At 44.5% G+C, this 23897-nt stretch overlaps 3 protein-coding genes across 3 annotated transcripts; 2 read left to right on the top strand and 1 right to left on the bottom strand.

Moving 5' to 3' along the window:
* Nucleotides 1–1948: 1948 nt before the first annotated feature.
* On the bottom strand, nt 1949–8737 carry slc13a1 (solute carrier family 13 member 1). The gene is made up of 15 exons (XM_029247393.1): nt 8636–8737; nt 7532–7660; nt 7167–7303; nt 6667–6854; nt 6404–6443; nt 6244–6307; nt 5776–5933; nt 5536–5655; nt 5251–5349; nt 4912–5013; nt 4496–4590; nt 3900–3994; nt 3447–3608; nt 2518–2655; nt 1949–2349 (listed from the first exon to the last, which is right to left on the bottom strand). Exons 1-15 carry the CDS (start codon nt 8732–8734, stop codon nt 2206–2208), a joined length of 1770 nt encoding a protein of 589 aa, XP_029103226.1. The 5' UTR covers nt 8735–8737; the 3' UTR covers nt 1949–2205.
* A 5370-nt stretch (nt 8738–14107) lies between these two features.
* Nucleotides 14108–17511, top strand: LOC108918702 (ankyrin repeat and SOCS box protein 15-like). Its single transcript, XM_029247465.1, has 8 exons — nt 14108–14120; nt 14281–14333; nt 14421–14552; nt 14814–14972; nt 15585–15830; nt 15944–16115; nt 16400–16964; nt 17300–17511. The coding sequence occupies exons 2-8, from the start codon at nt 14288–14290 to the stop codon at nt 17462–17464; spliced, it is 1485 nt and encodes a 494-aa protein (XP_029103298.1). The 5' UTR covers nt 14108–14120; nt 14281–14287; the 3' UTR covers nt 17465–17511.
* Nucleotides 17512–18891: 1380 nt separating this feature from the next.
* On the top strand, nt 18892–23561 carry LOC108932004 (ankyrin repeat and SOCS box protein 15-like). The gene is made up of 10 exons (XM_029247469.1): nt 18892–18961; nt 19184–19283; nt 19401–19453; nt 19902–20033; nt 20163–20321; nt 20536–20781; nt 21753–21924; nt 22249–22813; nt 23152–23305; nt 23386–23561. The coding sequence occupies exons 2-10, from the start codon at nt 19186–19188 to the stop codon at nt 23559–23561; spliced, it is 1755 nt and encodes a 584-aa protein (XP_029103302.1). The 5' UTR covers nt 18892–18961; nt 19184–19185.
* Nucleotides 23562–23897: the final 336 nt, after the last annotated feature.

The raw sequence follows: 23897 nt of genomic DNA, 5'->3' as shown, positions 1-23897 counted from the left end.
ACACGCAGAGCCGTGACGGAGCGGCACAGGTAGGTAACCTGTGGCACGGACGGCGCGCGACACGTGGGAGGGACTCGCGCTTCACCCTTCGCGCGCCGGTCCGGTCGGAGACACCGAAGCACCAGTCCACGCGTCGCAAACACGGACTAACTGCAATAATTGCCGAAATTCCTTAACGAATTCCTGAATAATTATGAGAATATTTTCTTCGCGACTGACGAGTGTTTCCTCTGCGCTCGAAAGCAGTTCTTTTATTTGTTTGCGTTTTGAAAGCTTAGTTAGTGTTGTGTCTTCTTGGGGGGAAATTAATAATTTCTAATAAAAAGTAACGGGGAAAAATTAAGTGACCGCTATGCAAAGAGAATTTAACCTATAAAACAAAGGAAACAGTGATAACAGTCTGTTTATATTTATTTATTTTGATTGACATATGAAAATATACAAATAAGACTTGGTGTTTCCATATACTCCTGACACACACACCAATGAAATGGAGATGTGTGTGTGATACACTCACAGCCACTTTTTAGGTAAACACATTAGTGCCACTCTATAATAATATAAAATCAGATGTCTAGTTCCAAAGTAATTAGTACACAGTAAAAAACAATGGTGCACTTTAAAACATTGCTTTAGAGATGTTTTGCTGAGCCTAATGTGCCTCCCAAATCACTCACTCACTCTCTTTCATTAACTGCTTGTCCTGGTCAGGGTAGCGGGGGCCTGGAGCCTATCCCAGAATTACTGGGCTCAAGGCTCGGGGGGGCAACACCCTGGACGAGACACCGGTCCATCAAATGTGCCTCCCAAATATATTTCTATAACTCTGTTGAATACTCCTTATATAATATTTTTGGTCATCTTACAGGTTGTTACACCCTGGATGTAAAGGTAAGTCCCACAGGCAGTGGATGTGAGGGTCATTTGAAGTAAAAGAGCAGCAGGAATCAGGCAAAGACTCTGGCAGTGAACTGGTGTCATTTTGTTGTGATCCAGGATGTTCTGCGCGAAGCTCTGACGGCACAAAGGGCAGAGCTGCGCACCCAAGTGAACTAGATGGCTCGTCGTAACCACTAGATGGAGTAATGCTGCTGTTTTCTAACATTGTTCTTTCCCTTCCGAAGGTTGACGAAAGGGCAGACGGCTGACCTCAAATGCCGCGCTGGCGAATCCCTGCTAAGGGATCGCTGCTGGAACACTTCCGTTTGTGTTTGTTCGGGAAGTGAACATGTAACACTGAACAGTGCGTATTCTGATGGCCGTAACACATGCTCCACTGCTTCCCATCGCAGCCTAAGGCTGCGCTGGTAAGAAGTCCAGCTTCTTGTTCAATCATCACTTCACATGCTCAAACCTACACGCATGCACACGCACACACACACACACACACACACACACACACACACACACACACACCTCTACATATACCTAGACACCCTCAGGCTTGGCAGCGACAGTGTTGCATAACCTCCAGTATCAGAATGTTTATGACAGATTGCCACAGATTCCAGTAATCAATTATTAATGTGGACAAAGAGAAGCTGTCTGGAAGTCTCAGCCTGGTAATCTTCAGTCTAATTTATGAGATTCTATGTAACATCTGACAAGCCGACTAGTCTCGCTTCCATCAATATGATTAAAATACGGCTAGAAAACTGAATAAAATAATAACCTTTGGGTTATTACTGTGAAAGGCACAGTGAGGTACAATTGCCTCGGGTAAATATTACCCTTTGTTCTTAGTTTATTCTATGGTGGAGGAGAGTATTTAGCAGAATGGGTTTCCTAAACAAAGGCCAAACTACAGATTTCCACCTACACTCAACAGCTGTTATATAGTATTACTAATATTGTGACAGGTACTTCCTAAACAAAAATGATTTACGTAGTTTACATATTTACACTTATATCCACTTAACCAGTTGGATATTTACTGTATCATCTCATAGTTAAGGACCTTACTTGAAGAGACCGTGATTCTCCGTCTGGAATTTAAAGCACGGCTCATCTATCGATCACAGGTCCTGCTCCCTAACCACTGGAGGACCGGTGGTCTTTCAGGAAAGGTTCTCAGGTCCTCATTCAGTGAGCATTGTGAGAACGCTCTCGTGACACGGACCTGGCGTAACGTAAAACTATAGCACTCAAATAGTATAAAAATAGCTAATATATATTTTTTTTAAAAAAAAAGGTTCATTACAAATATCAAAAGGATGTGGTGTTTGAGATGGGGTGCAAAGGTGCCCAGGAGGGGTATCTGTTCAGATCGTAGAGTGGAATTCCCCATGTGGACACAGCCAACAGGACCACAAGGACACCAATGATGTTGACACCAAGTCCAGCCTTCACCTGAAACCGCAACGGGAATCGTTTGCATGGCATCGGACAGTGGGTTCCTGAGTTTATAGTTTGTGTCTTACTGAAACTGCACTTGATGATTCAGATACGTTTGACAGGACAGTGTTGGATTAAATAAATCAATGAAAATAAATACAGTTATTCCTGATAGGAACTAACCATATCCAGGACGCTGACGTGGCCGTAGGTGAAGACAATGGCGTTGGGAGGATTGGAAGCGGGCAGCAGGAATGCGAAGGATGTGCACAGCGTTGTCGGTATCAAAATATACAGGGGGTTCACCTCAATGGCTTCAGCCTACAAGGGAATGACCATGTGACATGTTAGCATCATCCTAAATGTATGCAATCCAACCATGTATATAAGTGAGTGAACTTATTTTTAAAATGGAGGGGAAAGGTGTCCATGGCTGTACAATTACTAAGTGGAGATAGTGGAAACTAATCAAGGTGAATTTCCATTACCATGCCAACAATCGCTAAGGAATTCCTAGGTAGAATAGTAACTAAGGAATATTCAGTTGACGCAATGCTTTTCCCTAAGCAAACAGGACAATACTGGTTAAGAGACAGAGTTATAACAACTTATGTGGTGGTTAAGAATGTGAGCCAGATAAGTGATGTAGGGCTTAAGAAAAAAAGAGAACAAAACAATCGAGCTTATGTGCAGAAGGCTGAACGTTCCAAGTGCAAAGGACACACCACTGTGCCTAGGAGAAAAGCACTAACCTAGAATAACTTTAGGCAACAGACCAAACAAAGTTACATTTACTCGTTTAGCTGATGCTTTTTTCCAACGTAACTTGGAGTGTAAAGCTGCTTACAATTATTTACTGATTTGTATAGCTGGGTAATTATACTGGAGCAATTTAGGGTAAGTAACTTGTTCAAGCTTACTACAGCTGGAGGTGGGATTCCAACCTGTGACCTTTGGATACACAGGCAGCAACTGCAACGATTACAGTACTAGCTATCTAACCAATAAATTGAAAATAAATAAAATCGATATATAAACTAATAAAGTGCCATATTGCTTTGGAACCCTGGTTGGCAGCCTGGTAGGAAGAGGGCGAGGTGAGATGAACGTACCAGGGCGGTGAGGATGGGCAGGAAGATGGTGATGGTGGCTGGGTTGCTGGCTACCTCGGTGACACTGGTGGCCAGGATGCAGGTGATGGTGATGATCACCCCGATGGGGAGGCTTCCCAGAGGGGTCAGCAGATTGCCGACCCAGGAGGACAAGCCAGAGATCTGCCGAAGGACCCACACACACACACACACACACTGCATTAGGGTCTTCACGCTGGAAGCGAATGTACTGGACACACACGTCTCCAGACGCATACTGGAGCAGTCCCAAAAAACACAAAGGAATTAAAGAAACCTCTTGCAAAACACCCTTATTTCATCAAACTGCCAAATGTACAGCAGAAAGTGTATTTATTACTGGACTCTGTCTATGCCAAGAGATAAAGTATACCATAAAGGAATAACATAATAATCTTGGTGATTTTAAAGTATTTCAAGCAGATAACTGTGCACCTTGGTACCCTCAGCCAGTACGAATCCTCCGCCCACCAAGATCCCGATCTCCCATGGCATGCAGGACTGGAACTCTTTCCAAGAGATCAGGGTTTCTGTGGGGAGGCACAAAAGGTCGGACGTGAGATTTCTCGAGCTAGGATCGAGCTCCAAATACAGTCAAGGATAGACAGAACCACGTTGGTTGGGTCATTGGCTCTGAGCTGTGGGATCAGGACATCTCTGAACACCGTGGAGCCCACAGCGTGGCAAAGTCATGACCATCCCCGAGCAGAGCGCGTACCGTGTTACACGGAGCTGGCGAGGAGGGCCGGCGACAGTCCCACACAACAAACACACGACGAGTGAATGGGCCATAATGAAGAAGAGAGAATCCTGGCCTGATCACACACCATGACAGAAAGCTGCTGCTTCACGATGGACTTAATTCATTCTCTTGGCTTGTTCTAATAAACAGTGGTAACGGATACGCTAAAATGTCTAACTCTCTAAGTCATCGTGAAAAGAAGAATGAAGGGAGGAATTTCTAAGGACATAAGCAGTTTTCATAAAGAGTCTGCTTCTGAGTAGAGGAGCAGGGTGGAGGAGGTGTGTACCGAATTTGGGGTTGGAGGGTTTATACGCTGGGATCACAAAGAGGGTCAGGCCCATCATCACTGCGACCGTGGCGTCAGTGGCGTAGCCAACATAGCTGCAGGAAGGGACAGAACTGAGTGTGATGCTCACAGCGGTTCTGAACTACAGACCTAAAACATACATCGTCAACAAGAAGTGAAACACACCCATGTGAGACACGTAGCGTTAGCATAATTGTTAAAATTAATTGTTAAATCATCGCATTTGTTTGGAAGAAAACTTGAAAAACGCTCATTTCTATAAGCAATAATAAGCACATGAACGCAGGTATGTTTTCTGCACTTTCTGGAAGTGGATGGAAAGAATCTGAGAAAATTGAGACAATATGACATTGCATAAGTTGCAAGATGCGTTCGAAGAGTGACGGGCCACTTACTCTGGGAAGAGGGAGGCCCAACCTGGCATGAATCCGGGCTCCCTGAGAAACCACAGGAGAACCATCAACAGGAAGATGACCAGCGTTATGATCTCCTGGGGGCTGCGGGCGAGAAACGGGGCCGAGAGTCGTCAATGCAGACGAGTCGTCTCGTAAATATCATTCGCTGCTCGAGATCTGTGTTGAAGGCACTTAATCTGAACAGGTCTTTAAAAGCGCAGATGTTGAAGCAGCTGCACCGTTATGCAATGAGCAATTTTGAATGCCCCAGGAAAGGGCTTGTGCAGAGTATAAATGTAAAAGAAAGTTTTAATGGGCGGGACGCTTCGCTGGGCTCACCTCAAAGGCCCCAGGGTACCGTATTCCTCCTGTATGACTTTGGCTGTGGCCTTTTCCCTCTCAGACTTTTCTCTCCTGAAGCTCAGCAGCGATTTGAAGCTGGGATGTTCAGTCACACACAGAAACACGTTCTTTAATGAAGGGTGATCATACGATGATCACCAGTGTGCAGTAGATATGCTACAAGGACGGCACGGTTGACAGCCGGTGCAGCGTGTGGGAAAGAAAGATGGTACTGGGGGCGGGGAGGAGGAGGAAGAGGAATAGGAGGAGGAAGATACTCACTCGGACCCCAGGAACAGCCAGTGCAGCCACACCCAGGACAACAGCAGCACGATGAGAGTGACTGGGAAGCAGAGCAGGAACCAGTTGCCAAAGTTCACACTACTGCAGTCTGGATAATACCTGAAATGGACCACAACCAGGTTTCACATGAAAATCTCATAACGGATGCAGTGCAAAAACACACACACAGATGTACAGAAGTGCTCCGGTGCACAAATGACAGAAGAGTCATTCACTCACAGTTTCATTTGCTCTGCGAAGATGAGGTTGGTGGACGTCCCGGTCAGGGTGGTCAGTCCCCCGATGGTGGCCGAGTACGCGATGCTCAGGGACAGGCCCTTACACATCATGTGGTCTTTCCGGCTGCGGTAGCGGCTCTGCACCTCAGGCACTGGGACCTGAGGGAGACACGTTAGGGTCATCCTCGCGGTCATCATCGCTAAAATACGACGGTCTAAATCGGATGTAAAGCGCTCCCTTTATTTGTAATTACCCAATTAAAATGTACCACGAATCTCACCTACACATGTCCCGCTCCCTTATTTTTAAGTCTTTTCTGACAGCGTACCACTCAGAGCTCAGAGGATCCATGGTACACTAAGAAAACTGGAAGGCCAAGTAGAAAAGCTGAAGCGTGCGGCCCTCGGGTTGCTTGGCCTTGAAACGGGCTCAGATGGTTCTACAGCACCAGAGTGCCGAGTCACGCACCTCAGCGTGTGGCAGAAGATCTTCAGGAATGGCGCAGAGCACAGCTTTGGGCATCTCTCCATTGCTACACGACAAAGAAAAGGAAAACATGAATAGGTTCCACATCTCATTAGGAATTATGACGTGACCATGAATAAACCAGAAAGGGAATTAGTAATACCTTATTATTTCTTTCGTCTGTGGGGGCTGTTCTTTCACCTCTGTGGGGGAACGGAGAAAACATAGCACTTTCTTTTTAATCCAAATCCAAACACAGTGCCTCAGCGAAAGAATCAAGGATTAATAGGAAATTTGGAGACAAGGAAAGCTGGAACATGCTGTCCCCGCGGCTCATGCGGTGAACTCGGCTGCGTATCGAGCCGGGGGACCCCACACATACAGTTAAGGCACCGCCAGAGCTCCGCCCTGGGAGCCTGGACTCACCTTCCAGCTGCAGTCCTGGGTTGCAGGTGCCCACCATCTCCCGGCGCCGGTGCATGCTCACCCGGCCCTCTGCGCTCAGGATCTGCTGGATGACGGCTTCCACTATGGGCATAACCATCGCGGCTGTGGACGTGTTGCTCAGCCACATGGACAGGAAGGCGGAGCTCGCCATGAAGCCCAGCATCAACCTGTAAGAAGGAAGATCTGCACATTGGCAAGGAACATCTTCTGTGGATCATCTAGCTACACCGGAGATGTTTAACCACGCCCTTGTGAGAGCTATAAAGTGTGTGCGACCTCTCATCTGATTAACTAAAGCGACCATTCGGACAACTCGTGGTTTCTCAGATGCGGATTATTTATAGGCTGGGCCGTTCTCCATCCACTACATCATTTCCGCCTCAAGGTGTGCGATAGTCCATCCTGAACTACACTAGAACATGAGCGAGCTGCTTACTCTGTGGCACTGCACTAACCAACGGCCGCGTAACTTCATTTACCATCCAGGGTTGACCCCGACCAGGATGACCAGCTTGAGCGCGATCCTCTTGTGCAGGTTCCACTTCTCAATGGAGGTGGCCAAACACACAACCCCGATGAGCAGAAGGTGGAAGTCTTTGAAGTACACCGATGCCACCTGGACCAGACAGTTAAGGTACATCAGTGAATCAGACTGGAGCTTTGATGAGCTTGGTAACAATGACACATTTGTGTTTGTAATATAATAACTACAGCAGTGTGTACGTGTTCAATTTTGCAGCGGTGTCGGCATTGGTGTATCGTATATACGTTCTCCGATATGCTCATGGCTGGACGCTGGCGCAGCCCGTCTGCAGCGAGACGCGAGGCGAGATCTGCCGTTCACCTGGGATGACGTCATGATTCCGAAGAGCGGGAAGAGCAGAGCGGGCAGCAGCGCGGTCACGGAGAGAGGCAAAGCCTCGGTCAGCCAGTACACAGCCATAAGCAGCAGCGTGAAGGCGCATTCTGCCACCTGGGGGTAGAGCAGGGGAAGCGCAGGAGAGATTTAAATTGCATGAGATTGGGCTGCTCTGCAACTGCTGGCCTTGATGGAATTACATAACGGTGCTGTCCTCCTAGAGAAAAAGAATCACGGAAAAATCGTTGCCGTTCTACAAACAGTCCACACCCTAAGAGTTCAACCTGTTTTGCAGCCTCTTGATGTTGTTGGCGTAGCGAGAAACACATTCCTTCGCTCCTTTAACCGGCCATTTCCCCCCCTCACAAATACACGGCTTTACTGCAGCTCTGGAAATAGCTAGAAATAGCTGTACTTCTAACCAATTAATTTGGAATTGGCTGCAGTTTGAGAATGAAATAAAGAGGCTTAGTTGCCTCTTATTTAAATAGCATTAGTTTATACTTCCCCTACAGGTTTTAAGCAGTGCACTTGATGCAATAACGTTGCGCAGCACATAAAACACGTTTTAGTGAATTTTCAATGCTTGCTGCGTCACCGTGCATTATTGTGAAGAAACTAAGTGAGAAAGGGTTCTTAACCTGGTGAAGCCAATGGACCCTCTCAGAATAATGCACTGACGTGCATAAAATACAATATATATAAATAGATACTGAAATACAAAATAGTAAAAAAAAAAAAAAAAACTAAATTGAAGAAAATACTAATTTTCAGGTAGCGGTTTAGTGAAAATAAAAATGCACATTTTTCTCCCATGCAAATTCACAGACCCCCAGAAATCTATCCTTGGACCCCAGGTTAAGAACCCCTGCCTTAGACCAGCATTACCTCCCACTGCAACAAAAATGTATATGTTTGGAAAAATGATCTATTAAAATCAATTCAGAAGTTTTGAGGCAGTTTGATACATTGATCAGACTTTATTTATTACCTACTTGGTGACCCTACCAGATGCTGCAGTGCATCTTTGTACATCTCTCTGTGTGATTCCATGCATTGCGGTGCGGATGCAAAGACGCCGTTTCTTACCTTGTTATTGAGGATCAGCAGAAGGGGCAGCAGCAGCAGCGGTGTGAGGGTCACGACGATGACGCTCCGGTAGTTCCAGACGGCACGGAGGAAACCCATTGTGTCCACACAGATGGACCAATGCGGTGCCTGGTCCCTGGAGACACATTTTATACCCCGGGCTCTGATTAATCTTTCTCCAGACCCTCACCTTTACCCATGAACGCAAAACCATCCTTCAGCACTGGTTAACCATAAAAGTTTATTGTTTAAAGGTATTCCACTGAGCATGCCCAGAAGGAGTGAGCCCTTTAGATTAGTACAACACAATCTTACAGCCCACGTTCAACGGCACTGAGTAACTTTTGCAGATCCTCTGCGCTTAAACTCTTCCATTAATATTCACTTCTGTAAAAAGTGACAAAGAAAAGGTCACTCATTAATAGTTACATTTTCAGACCCGAGGGTATCATCTCTACACCGCTATTTGAGACTAGCTTCAAAATGTAAAATGTGTTCACACCTTTGCTGCTGTGCTGTCAGAAAGCGAGAAATGTGCCTAATGCAAGATGCCTTTTAAAAGTTGACACGTAATCCTTTGCATCCTAACTGGCTGTTAGATCAGCCCCATGACACAATAATCCCTGATGTAATGCTAATACATTGTGGAAGTACAGTAGGAGGCACACAACAAGGTGCTTACACTCGCACCACTGTGAAATGACTGCGCATTACACTGTGACCTTGCCGCTGACCAGAACACAGACCGAAACAGGGGTCCCGGTCAGCCAGTGGCTGCACTGTCACACATCTGCGCTGGGCCGGGGCATTAAGCGGAAAGCAGACGCACTCTTCTTGAAGGTGAGTGACTAACGGAACCAGACGTCTAAGGAAAGCTGCAGATTTTTTTCCAGCTTGTGACTTGTTTTCGGTTTTCTCATTGGGGAAATGTTCGGAGAAGCATCCTTCGACCACAGCTTTGGTAACCAAACCTAGGACAGTTGCTCTAAAATTTTTTGACTTGTAGCTGTTCTCTTGAGGATCTGCAAACAGGCTGCTGCAACAACCGGCAAAGTAAGAAAGTAATGGAAAAACAGTAGTGAACTGCCATTTAGTTGCCACTAAATGGACAAAAACAAGATTCCTGGGGAAAAAATTAAAAAGCATGAAATATTTGGCATTTGCCCACATGTTGGGGGAACTAGAAAAGTATTTACTCGTCAAGTGCGATGTGGTCCTTTTAAAGTCCAAAGTCTGTTGCTGGGATAGCATTACATTCAATGGAATACACTTTACAGGCAAGTAACAGAGTTCAGGGGAGAGCAAACACATAAATGACAACCTTGTAAAGTGTCACCGCATTTATAAAAGTATGGCACTATTTTTATACACCATCTACAATCAACAGAAAAATCAATATATTGACAAATATATGACAAACAATTATGAAATTGAGTTTTAAAACTCAAAGAGTTCATCATAAAAACAGTAAGACAATTTTTTTCAGTAAAGAATTTATTTAGATGGACAGGTGAAATAAGGAAAACATGTAATATTTGAGTTGCTCTGAATAAAGTAAATCAAAAACAGTCAGATACTGACATTTTTTTTCATGGCCACTATCACAAATATTTAAAAAATCATTTTGATTAGCATTTTTTTTTTTTTTTTTTTTTTGCAATGTACAGATATGTAAGAGCAAAAATCTCAGTGAAATGTTCTGTTAATTTTAAATGCAGGCAAATAAGCTTAGGCTGTTTTTTTTTTTTTTATTCACTGACTGTTGTTGTCTTACTCATTGACAGTGTAAGGAATCCGCCTGTCGGTTCTTCTTAGAAATGCGACAGAATGCCTTCTGGGAAGCAAGGATAGCATGTGAATAAAGTACCTGATTAGTATATACATAGAATATTGTTACACTTTTACACAATTTACCAGATAAGTGTTGAGTCAAGCCCCCATTTCATATTCAAGAAAAAAAATTAGCTGGCAATATGAGATTATCCCACTTATTACCGCTCATCCTTTGTTTATAAAAAGGAAAACACAGAAATATTAAAATTTTCCTACACATTGTTCCATGTGACTGCAATCACTCTTGGAAAGATAGGAACACATTCCTTGGTTAACTACTAAATTTTTTTAAGGTATTTAAAATTTAATTAGAACATTCCTGAAGTATTATATTTAAACTTAATTAGTTTATACACTTATTGCAGTATGAGGTTATACATTTGCATAACACCATAAAAATTTTGATTGAGCTGTAGTAATTTTAACCTGTGAAAATAATGTAGTTACTACACAAGGACATCAACTAATTATAAACCAGATCCAATCTCACTCAATGAAGATTTCCCTAAATAAACAGAAGTAAAACTAGAAGTGCTTTCCAAACAGAAAGTTTAATCACATTTTAAACAATTATTGTATTTGTCTAAACTTGCAGAAAACAAAATCTTTAAGTACATTTTCATATGCTAGCTCCTGTTGCACCATAGTCATGGATGCTCATGATAGCAGGTGAACCAAAACAGTCCAACAAGGTGGATTATTTTAATGTTACCTTTGGTCCAAATGACAAAGCAGATAACACGACGGATGGTAATGAATTACCGTTCAGCTCCATAAAACTAGAAAGACGCTACTTAGCTCTCCGGTTGTATCATCTAAAAAAAGGTAATCAAACATATATCCATAAAATTGTACTCACTGTTATTTAATAATAGCAGACTAACTTTGCACAGTGTGTTAACAGGGTGAGAGCTGTGCATCTTCTGATCTCTGAAAACAATAAAAACAAGTTCAATATATGATACTGGGGCATAGGCCGTCAACAAAGGCTCTCCAGGCATCTCTGTCCTGGGCCAGTTTTTCCCAGTTTTCCCCAGGTGTGGCCCATCCTCTTGTCTTCTGCATCCAGGTGGCGTCGCCATGTGTTTTTTTGGCCAGCCTCGCTTCCTCTTGCCTTGGGGGTTCCGCGTGAGGTCTCTTCTTGTAGTGTTTGAAGCTGGCTTTCGCAGGGTATGGCCTATCCATCGCCAGCATCTTTGCAGGATATCATCAATATATGATACAAAACAACTTAATTTTATCAACTTATAGTGACTCTACTGATGTTAGACATAGTTCCATCCATCATCAACGACCGCTTGTCCTGAGCAGGGTCGCGGCGAGCCGGAGCCTTACCCGGCAACATAGGGCACAAGGCCGAAGATGGAGGGGACACACCCTGGACGGGAGGCCAGTCCATTGCAAGGCACCCCAAGCAGGGCTCGAACCCCAGACCCGCTACACAGCGGGCACCGGTTGAACGCACCGCACCGCCACACCCCCTGTTGGAAATAGCTGTATAAGTTAATAATTTTAAATAATCAGTTCTATAAGTTGGCTTACAGTAAACCCACACAGACCGAGCAGGGATCGAACCCACGTCCTAGCACCACCCAGGCGCCGTGAGACAGCGGCGCTACTCGCTGTGCCCCCACGCGGCCCACAAGTACACGCTTTTGCTGTGCACGTTATTTTTACAGTCGACAAACATTTCTTCTGGGGGCTTGACGGGTAAAATAAGAATAATAATAGTAGTGTAAGGACCTGCATTCCCTCGAGTTTGAGCGGGAAAATGGTTTATATCGAAGAGTTGAATTGTGGGTAAAATGTGAATTAAGCGTTCAACCGCTGTGGGAACAAACGGGTAACGGGGGGGTGAGTGCGGGGCACTAAGCAGGTTGGTTTGAGGTAACAGCGTTATTTCCTCGAATTCCCGCCGAAACCTCTCGTCATGTACCGTTGCTTCTATAAATGTTCGTTCGGCCACGGGAGAAGATGTCGCACACGGGTGTGTCTGACTCACTGTACTGTGTGTCTGTCTACGATACGGATACCCAGAGCGCGCGCACGGGCTTCCTTTGTGACCGGATGGAACCGGTCGTGGTGCTGCTGTGTGTTCTGTGCGTGTACCGCATCGGACCGGACCGAGCCAGGCCAGGGGTGCAACAGAAGCTCACTTACATGTTAGCCTCGGGTTATGCAATGGCAGTTTTAAAAAAAAATATGTAGATACAGGTAGTGTATGATGTGGTGATGCACTTTTTTTTTAATCATTTCCAGATTTATGAGAACTTACCTCTTCTCTTTGCTATAACTTACAGTTACAGTCTTGGACCTGCGGTGGACCGGCGTCCAGGACCAGGATAGCCCCCCTCGTCCCCATATATTGCACTGATGCTGGGATAGGCTGCGGACCCCCGCCACCCTCGAGGACAAGACAAGTGCTTCACCAAAGTGAGTGTTCCGTCGCGTCGTCTCTGGTCTGGTCTTGGTCTGATGTGGTGGGCTACAATCGCGTGCCATGGCGCACACGTGAGCGCTCACGTGGATACTTCCGTCCGAGACGAGCAAAGCCTAAAGCAGGGCCTTGATCTTGGAACTGGGCTGGCGCTTATAAAATCGTGTTTCTCCAAATGTGAATGCAGAGAGAGAGACTTCGCGTTCCGTTATCATAACAATGCAACGGACACTGACTGTTAACGTGGCATGCAATTTTTTTTTTTTTTTTTTTTTTTTTTACACCGTGCATGTAACACGCCACAAAATAACACGTGTAATTCCGACATGGTTATGAATACGATACAAAACCAGACAACCATGAACTACGCCACTCGCACAACTTCTGCTGAAACCTGCCCGCGCCTCGTTTTGAAAAGCAAGGAATTGTGGGATACAGGCTGACTAATTGATCGCAGGTTTTGCGATTGCAGACATTAATAAATGCATTAAATTGATTATAGCGCTCCTCTGAGCTTGTCCTGCAGCTTCGGGCCAACAATGAACCATCTATCTTTGTGACGGTTATAGCTGCGTTTAAAAAAAAAAATCTTCTGCATTGGTTACCCCCCAATTTACATCAGACTTATTTTATGTAATGAAGCAAGAAAACTGAACACAAGAGGTCAAATACACATTGATTGTACATGGAAGGTGTACAAGAGGTTGCTAGAATACAGTAAGATGAGCACTATTATTAGCTCTGAACAGATGAGACAGGGCAGCATGACCAGCATTCCCAAAATTCAGCTGCAATGACAGCAGGTCCGCTCTAAATATAAAGACACTTTCCAGTCTAGTATTATGAGACCTCTGGCTTAGGGTGACTGGACATATACTAAGCAGGTGAGACCGGATTGATTTCATAAGAAAAATAAAGCAATAATTTAATGTTTTGAATGACTGGCAATTGAACTAACAAAGGAAATTCAGTAATCTGAAAACATTTGTAAGTCATTCACTTCTGTGGTACTATACGAAATGAACTTATTGAGAAAGCTGCATTTGATTTTGTAGCTGCTCTGTGTGTTATGCAGTTGCCCTTCGACCATCTCTTTGTTTCCCTTAAAGCAATGAATGCTGCTGAAGAAATGGATGAAGATGAGCTCACTGAATATGTGCTGCAGCTGAGCATTCAAGAGCATTATGAAGATCCATGTTTAACATGTACCGAAAGGTATGAAAATGGCAGCACGATACTTTAACAGTTTGGAAAACATGTGAAGTGCATGGATGGCTTTCAAGCCCATTGACTACTTTCTCTTTGTTTATGCGTTTCCCTGTATTTATGTTTATGAAATGTTTTCCATGTGTCTATATTTTGCACATGTCATTAGTGTTGAAATGCTCAGCGATGACAACCTGAAGATCCTTGCTGCCATTGAACAAGGTAAAGGCTTCTCCTCATCTTCCTCATCTGGTTAGATGTACATCTATCCCCAGATGTCCTAACCTCCTCTGATCCCTTGGTCTGCAGGTGATGTACTGTCACTCCAAAGATTAACAGAGTCCCAGGCTGCCTTCGGGGAAGCGGACAGCAGCGGCTGCCTCCCCCTGCACAGGGCTGCAGTCCAGCCGCTGGCAGGGATGCTGGAGGCCGTGCTGTACGGTGAGATACACGAGAACACAGAGCAAACGATTTTGTAAAATGACCATTTTGGCTTAATTTAAAAAATGGGATGTATCTTAATTTCAAATGTAATAGACTGAAATAAATTTTGCACCATATTAAACACCAACATTTACCCAGAACTTCTCCCTTGAGCAGTGCAGATATTTATATAGCTGTGTAAAAGGGTAAAATTTTCCAGTAAGCAAAATTACTCCAGCATATGCAAAAAAGTTATGGATTTTGTCCGGCAAACGGCAGCATCACACAGGTTGAGCCTGGAAGAGAAGACCCTTGAAGGGGAGACGGCCCTGACGCTGGCGGTGCAGGCTGGTTTTCTGGGGAACATGAAGGTGCTGCTAGAGAAAGGGGCGTCTCCACACGCCGCCAACAGCAGCAATGAGTCCCCTCTCCTTCTCGGTAGTTCCTCTGTCATGCAGAGTAGACAGCAACTGTGTCCTTACAGAGTTCACGCTTTACATCTATTACCTGTAGGCTGTTAAGAGCTATAGTGCTGCTTGAAAATATGTGAACCCTATAGGGTAGTGATTATTCTTGTATAAAATCTGAATCTTAAATCTTATAAAATGAATAAATGATTATGATTTACACACCTTATTCTACTTACCTACTTGGTTTGACCTTGATTTAACCAATGCAACTTAGGGTTCACTTATTTTTGCACCTGCACTGCTTCTGTTTTTATACTACACACATGATTTTCTCTAAAGCAACATACAGAATTGGTACATACACACGTATTATATCAGATGAGAAAGACTGCTTATCGTTAAATAACCATTTTGTGGTAAAACCAAGGGACACAAGGGATTCACATACTCTCAAGCAGCACTGTACATTCTAGCAAATAATACTTAATGATACATAAAGATAAGTACTTAAACTTTTCAGCACACCCTAGATCTCATATTATTCATACTTTCTGGATGCATGTTGCCAGCAAAAATGTTTATGTTTAAACAGCTGTTGTGTCCATATATCCAGTCTATGAATGTCTTCTCACATGGGCAGCAGTGAGAAGCAGGTCACTCAAAATGGCATCTGCCCTGATTGAGAGCGGTGCTCAGGCACAGCAGATCTGTGGAAAGGGATGGACAGCCATGCATGAAGCAGCCAGACTCGGCTGCTGTGACATCGTGATGCTGTTGCTAAGAAACGGGGGCAGTGTTTCTGAGACGGATTGTCACGGTGTCACCCCGCTGGGTGTCGCAGCAGAGCACGCTCAGGTGGAGGTGTTGGAGACGCTCATTCGTTACGGTGAACCACTTTAGTTTTATTTTCCTTCTTGGTCTTGAACAAAGTTAATGTCCACATGTAAATTCAAAGACGCCACTCTGGCTGTGGTTAAGTGTGTCCCTCTTTCAAACCAGGTGCAAACGTGAACACGCAGGACCACAATGGGGAGACCATCCTAATGGATGCTGCAGGCTCTGGGAACCCTGACTGTGTAGACCTTCTTCTGCAGCACGGAGCCAATCCCAACCTGCCTAGCCTGACCGGGCACCTTCCCATCCATCGGGCAGCCTACGAGGGCCACTACCTGTCAGTGCCCTCATGAATGCCTGTTAAATCTGTAGCCTGTAAATGTTCAACATTGACAGTGAGACTGCTCCCTCGTACCCTTTAACCTGCTCAGATTTCCTGCAACATATTGGCAGAGCTACTAGTCTTCTCCCAAGTATATTGAACTACAGGCAGGATGGCCTCATTTCTAGTTTTGCAATTGCAAGCACTTTATGTTTGCAGTTGGGTGGTAACCTATATTACAGGGTCCATTTAGAGCCTGACAGTTTAACTTACACAGGTCAACTTCATTTCACTCACAGGGCATTGAAAGTCCTGATACCAGTTACTTCCAGAAAAGCTATTCGCCAGTCTGGACAAAGTCCCATTCATTCAGCAGCAGACGGAGGCCATGCTCAGTGTCTGGAGCTGCTCATAGCATATGGGTTCGATGTCAATAGCCTCCTTGAGAAACACATCTCTGAGAACTATGGGGACATGCGAAGGAGCGCTTTGTATTTTGCTGTGTCGCACGGCGATACGATCTGCACGGAGCTCTTGCTGAACGCTGGGGCGAAACCCGACAGAGATCCTCTGCACTGCCTCCTGGTGGCCGTCAGGGCCGGGAGGTATGAGATTGTGAGGCTGCTCCTGGCCAAGCGGGCGGACGTGAACTGCTACTTCACAGTGGTCAGTGACACGGTGTTCCCCACGGCCCTGCAGTACTGCCTGAGGGACGAAGTGATGATGCGTCTGCTGCTCAACGGCGGCTATGATGCAGGGAGATGCTTCTGCTGTCACCATGACAACAGCTTCCATACACATTGCCCCTCAAATGATCTTAGGAGCCAGATGTGTGAGATATGCAACCAAGAGGAGAAAATCCCTGTGAGTTTCCATCTCCCTGGATTACATATTGAATTTTCACACTTTAATCTCAAACAGCACGTAGTGTAGTGGTTAGCACTGCTGCCTTACACTCAAAGATTCAGGTTTGAATTCTAGCTCTAGAGCCTCAATGAGGTTCTTACCCTGAATTGTTCCAGTTAAAAATTACCCCACTGTATAAATGATTAAATAACTGCAAAATGCTTTGGAGAAAAGCTTCAGCTACATTAATAAGTATAAAGGATGTAGTCCAGTAAAAAAAAAAAAATTTTTTTATATGAGGAAAATTGTACCACATTGTGAAAAGTACGGTTCTGTGCTGTGTTTTACTGTAGTTCTGTGACTTCATCAGTGTATCGTGTCTGAAGCACTTGACTGGAACTGTGGTGCGGGTTCTACTGGACTATGTGGGACACGTGTCCATCTGTTCCAAGCTCAAGCTGACTCTGGAGAAGCACAAAGAGTGGCCTGAAATCGCTGACATTCTGGGTGAGCTCTGATGGTCGATCTCAGGCAAACATGCAGAGAGACATTTCATTTACCACAATAAAAGTTCTTTTCTGGCTCAGGAAACCCACGGTCACTGAAACACCTGTGCAGACTGGTGATCAGAAGACAGATGAGTGTGAAAACACTGTGTGACATCAGCACCATGGAGTCATCTCCCCTCCCACCCAGAATCAAGGATTACCTGCTTTATAAGGAGTATGATCTATACAGCCAAAACATTGCTATAAATGTGTGAAAAAATACACATGAAGTTGAACCACATGCTTTGGTCAAAACTGAAATTCCTGCCATCAGACTGAATGAATGAATGTCTCAGGATTGTTAAGATCAACTATAAATACTAAAGCTTTGCTAGTTTTTTTTTTTTTTTTAAAGAAATTTTCAGAATTTTGTTCCATTTACAAAGCCATCCATAATATATATAATGTTACCATAACATTGTATCTGTTCCTATGCATTTACATTTATCTGATGCTTTTCTCCAAGCCAACTTCCAATGAACTCTATGTAGTGTTATAAACCCACACACCTTATTCACCAAGGTGACTTACACTGTTAGATACACTACTTACAATGGGTCCCTCATCCATACATTAGTGGAACACACACTCTCTCTGTCACTCACACACTATGGGGGAACATGAACAGCATGTCTCTGGATTGGGAGGAAACCCATGCAGACACAGGGAGAATGTGCAAACTCCACCCACAGTGAGGGGGATTGAACCCACGTCCTCTCACACCACCCAGGCGCTGTGACACAGCAACGCTACTGGCTATGCCCCCGTGCCACACATGAATCTCACTGTTAATGTGGTGTGATATTAACGTTTGGTGGCCAACACTAAGAAATGGTTGCTCTTTCCTGAAACATTCAGGCTTCTTGGCAAAACGGGTTATGTAATTTTCACTGCTTGCTGTCCAGGTACTCTATGCAGAATCTTTTCCATTTTTATGTCGGAACCATAAATTGTGTTAATTTTCTTAATAAAGTGTTTTATACCAAAAATAAAAATGAGCATATTTTGACATTGCCTAAAACCGATGTAAATTTTTTTTGTCCATCTACTAATTCAGATATTTCAGGTTACTGAGTTGCACAGCTACTCAACAGCTGGTAAAAGTAGCTGCCGGTTGTCTATAGTTATATATTTTATATATATATTTTTTATGTATGCAACTGTAAATACCATTAATGTGACACACAATACTGCAACTATGCAGGGAAACAGTGTCTTTGGGGTGCTGTCATGTTTAATATTTACAAAATATTGATTTATTTCAGAACTCTGCAATATTAATCATGACAGAACTGTCCTTCAGCGTGACAATGTGCCCGGCGTTCTCAGAGTGTGACACCAGCAGAAGTGGGACAGGCCTAAAAATAACCCCAGGGACTCAGTAAGATAGAGCAAAACACAAACACGCAGCCAAGACAACCCGAGCGAGACCTGTGAGTTCGGTGTGACAAGGCACACACGTCACAGGTGAGGTCCAAAAATGCTGTATGTCTGGAGGTTGCTCAGAATTTGAGGACTGTGCAAGACTAATAATTATGACACATCTGTTGACTTCTCAGCTAAGAAGGGCGAAGAGAGTAGAGTCACCAATTTGTTATGTACACTATATGACGTATATATTAAGGTAGCAAAAATGCACACAAAAGCCTCATCTGTTTGTTCATACTGTAACTGGCCTTTTCCCAAAAGCTATGGATACCAGTGACAAAAGAGAAGATGGTCTCGAGTTTATTATTCAAAAGAGTACCGAAGAGTCCTGCACAGAACCGTTCTTAGGGTCAGCTGGAAGGTAATTTCAAATAATTTGTATTCAAGATCATCCTTTCCACCGCAATGAAGTATTTTTTTCATTTCCTTAAGAGACCAGCATTAAGGCCTCAAGGTCTTCTCTTCATTTTTTACACAGTTTTGGAGTTGCCAGCGACAACAGTCTAAAGATCCTGGCAGCCATTGAAGAAGGTACTTCTTAAACCCATCTTATTCTACAGAAATTGATTTATGCAGGAACTACATCAGTTATTGAATAGCCTGTATTTATTTGTGCATTAATCTGTAATTTAAACATCTATTGTGTTGGTTTAAAAAATGTGTTTGTCTTCAGTTAACTTGTTTATTAAGGGGTCTAAAGCACATTTACATTTATTCATTTAGCAGACGCTTTTCTCCAACTGACGCACATTTCCGAGAACACTATAAAAAGGGCATTGCATCAACAGAAGGAGAGATTTGGATGCAGACACACGATTCCCGAGTAGCACGAGGTCATATAATTGTTTAGCTGATCTCAAAGCGGGTGCCGAAGACGACACCTGAGCGGAGCTGTCTGTTTAGAAAGACTGTGCCTGCTGCAGTAGGAGATAGACACACAGTGACTCACGGCCGTTCACTCGGGGATCACCACCCTCAGGGGATGTAGCTGCTCTACAGAAGATGATAAGGCTCACGGCAGCCTTTGCCGAGACGGACACCAGGGGTTGGCTTCCTCTCCATAGGGCCGCGGTGCAGACCAACGTGGACGTGCTGGACATGGTGGTGCAGGGTGAGTGAGTGGAGCAAAGTCATGGGACAGTGCTTACAGCAACTTCTTAAACAGCAGCAGGAACAACAATCAACTAAAATCGGCATGTCAGATTGTTGTAGAACAGCATTGTGGGACTGTGGCTGGCAGGGTCATGCTGGCTAAGCCTGGAGGAGAGGACCCTAGAAGGGGAGACGGCCCTGATGCTGGCAGTGCAGGCTGGACTGCTGGGGAACGTGAAGGTGCTGCTGGAGAATGGCGCTTCTCCACACAACACCAACAGCAGGAACGAGTCTCCTCTTCTTCTGGGTAACACCTCACCCCAAGAATGTCTTTAGAGATGGCATCTGCATTTTAAAGGTAGTAGGTCTTCACTCCACGTGATGTAGCTCCCCCTTTCAGTTCACTAGATGAACTGCAAAGCACCGATATCGTCCTCTTCGCTACAGTATGTTCTCATCTGTGTGACTATCTCAATTTCCTCGAAGAAGTCGTGCAAATTCACTTGTCTTTTCCAATTCAGCCGTGAGAATCCGATCGTACGACATCGTGTCCACACTCATCATGAAGGGGGCTTTTGTGGAGCAGGTCTGCCTGAAGAAGTGGACAGCCATGCATGAGGCAGCCAGGGTGGGCTGTGATGACATCATGATGCTGCTGCTAAGAAACGGGGGCAGGGTTACGGAAAGAGATGGACATGGCGTGACTCCGTTGGGTGTAGCAGCGGAGAATGCCCACGCAGAAGTCCTGGAGATTCTCATTTACCACGGTAAGGGCACTGATGCTTTTTCAGTACCAAACAGAAAGCCTAACCTCGATGCTGGAAAACTGACCTAGTTCTGGAGGCTCAGAGACAACATGTAGCAAGGGCATAAAATCAGGAGAAAATGTGCTGAGCTCACTTTAGATATAACCATAAAAATGGCGTTTCCTGGGACTCTCAAACATCAACGTTAACACCTGAATTATATTCTATTGTAATTTATCTAATACAAGTAATTTTTCAAGTTAAAATGCAGCTATTTGGAATGCCAGGCCTCTTGTCTTCCAGTGCTGCCTGAAAGTATGTGAACCTAAAGGGGGTGGTAATTATTCTTCTATAAAATATTAAAACAAGCAAACTGTACATCATCATCATCATCAGAAACCGATTCTCCCATACGGGGACGCGGAGAGCCGGAGCCTAACCCGGCAACACAGGGCAAAGGGCTGGAGGAGGAGGGGACGCACCCAGGACGGGACGCCAATCCGTCACAAGGCACCCCAAGCAGGACTCAAACCCCAGACCCACTGGAGAGCAGGACACAGTCCAACCCACTGCGCCCCCCAAACTCTACATGTTAAATCTCAAAATAAGCTTATAAAATGAATAAATGATTATGATTTACACACCTGATTCTACTTACCTGCTTGGTTTAACCAATGCAACTTGGAAGTACTGCAGATGCAAAAGTGAACCCCATTTTTCTACTACACACATAATTTCCTGTAAAGTACATATGGAACCGGTAATAAATCACCTATTATGTCAGATGAGAACATCAAGTTCTTATTAAATATCTACTTTGTGATAAAACTAAGGGAGGCAAGGGGTTCAAGTACATCAAGCAGCACTATATGACCGCACCAGCAGGACAAGGACTGATTCCAGGTGTACAGTGTCCTCTGGAGGGAAGGGAAGGGGGGGGGGGAAGGGCTAAGAACAATATGAACAGGGCTGTGCCTCTTACTGTCAATCAGGGGCTGATGTGAATGCGAGGGCCCCCAATGGTGACAGTGTCCTGCATGATGCTGCTGCTTCTGGAAACCCCGACTGTGTAGACCTTCTCCTGCAAAATGGAGCCAACGCAAACATAGAAAATCTAAGTTCGCAGCTCCCAATCCACCGGGCTGCCTACAAGGGCCACTACCTGTGAGTACAAGTGTCTACGACACCCTTTGAAAGGGGCTCCTCTTATTAGTATCTCTACTTAGCATCTAGATCTGTTGGTGAGCTCACTTCTAAGATTCAGCCATGCATGCTGTCAATAAGAAGTACCTCTCCATGAATAAAATTAGTGTTCTTTTCATAGCAGCTAAGATTTATTTTGTGAATTATAGCTGTTATAACTCCATAGTCATTTCTGTAGACACACAAGTGACAGCTATTCCAAAGAAGGTTCTTAAGATTTTGCACGAAATCATACCAGATGTTAAAACTACTAATGGAGCATTTTAAATATTTTTACACCAACAGGGCTCTAAAAATATTAATTCCAGTAACAACAAAAAGGGCCATTTGTCGTTCTGGGCAAAGTCCCATTCACTGTGCAGCGGATGGAGGCCATGCACAGTGCTTGGCGCTGCTCATAGAGAATGGGTTCGATGTCAATGCCACCTTAGAGAGGTACATCTTCGAAAACTACGCAGATAAGCGGAGGACAGCTTTGTACTTCACAGTTTCCAATGGTGACATCACCTGCACGGAGCTCTTGCTGAACGCTGGGGCGAAACCCGACAGAGATCCTCTGCACTGCCTCCTGGTGGCCGTCAGGGCCGGGAGGTATGAGATTGTGAGGCTGCTCCTGGCCAAGCGGGCGGACGTGAACTGCTACTTCACAGTGGTCAGTGACACGGTGTTCCCCACGGCCCTGCAGTACTGCCTGAGGGACGAAGTGATGATGCGTCTGCTGCTCAACGGCAGCTATGATGCAGGGAGATGCTTCTGCTGTCACCATGACAACAGCTTCCATACACATTGCCCCTCAAATGATCTTAGGAGCCAGATGTGTGAGATATGCAACCAAGAGGAGAAAATCCCTGTGAGTTTCCATCTCCCTGGATTACATATTGAATTTTCACACTTTAATCTCAAACAGCACGTAGTGTAGTGGTTAGCACTGCTGCCTTACACTCAAAGATTCAGGTTCGAATTCTAGCTCTAGAGCCTCAATGAGGTTCTTACCCTGAATTGTTCCAGTTAAAAATTACCCCACTGTATAAATGATTAAATAACTGCAAAATGCTTTGGAGAAAAGCTTCAGCTACATTAATAAGTATAAAGGATGTAGTCCAGTAAAAAAAAATAAAAAAATTTTTTATATGAGGAAAATTGTACCACATTGTGAAAAGTACGGTTCTGTGCTGTGTTTTACTGTAGTTCTGTGACTTCATCAGTGTATCGTGTCTGAAGCACTTGACTGGAACTGTGGTGCGGGTTCTACTGGACTATGTGGGACACGTGTCCATCTGTTCCAAGCTCAAGCTGACTCTGGAGAAGCACAAAGAGTGGCCTGAAATCGCTGACATTCTGGGTGAGCTCTGATGGTCGATCTCAGGCAAACATGCAGAGAGACATTTCATTTACCACAATAAAAGTTCTTTTCTGGCTCAGGAAACCCACGGTCACTGAAACACCTGTGCAGACTGGTGATCAGAAGACAGATGAGTGTGAAAACACTGTGTGACATCAGCACCATGGAGTCATCTCCCCTCCCACCCAGAATCAAGGATTACCTGCTTTATAAGGAGTATGATCTATATGGCAAAAGTGTAGGGCTAAGCAGGTGAACTGATGTGGGTCATCTTTTTCACTGTAAGAAGCAGTGTTTTTTTTTTTTTTTAAGCAGGATCATTTCATTGTCTGTGGTTCCAAACAGGCTCTGTAGTTTACCCAAACCAAGGAATTAATCTTCTTAAAAACAGCACTTGTGATGCCAATTCTTGCACAGGGCTTTTATGCAAATACATGTTATATTTTCTGTAATTGGCCAAGGGTTCCAGGTTCAAATTCCATGATAAGAACAGTTGAAGCATATGCAGCGTAATCAACCATTAATATAATAAAAGTATAAAATGCCTAGTTTAATCATGAGAAAGCATGGCTATGCTTAGGAAACAAAGCGA

The sequence above is a fragment of the Scleropages formosus genome, chromosome 21 (genome assembly GCF_900964775.1).
Source record: "Scleropages formosus chromosome 21, fSclFor1.1, whole genome shotgun sequence".
Lineage (NCBI taxonomy): Eukaryota > Metazoa > Chordata > Actinopteri > Osteoglossiformes > Osteoglossidae > Scleropages > Scleropages formosus.
The sequence above is the reverse complement of the archived record's forward strand: the minus strand, read 5'-3'. Positions and strand labels throughout refer to the sequence as shown.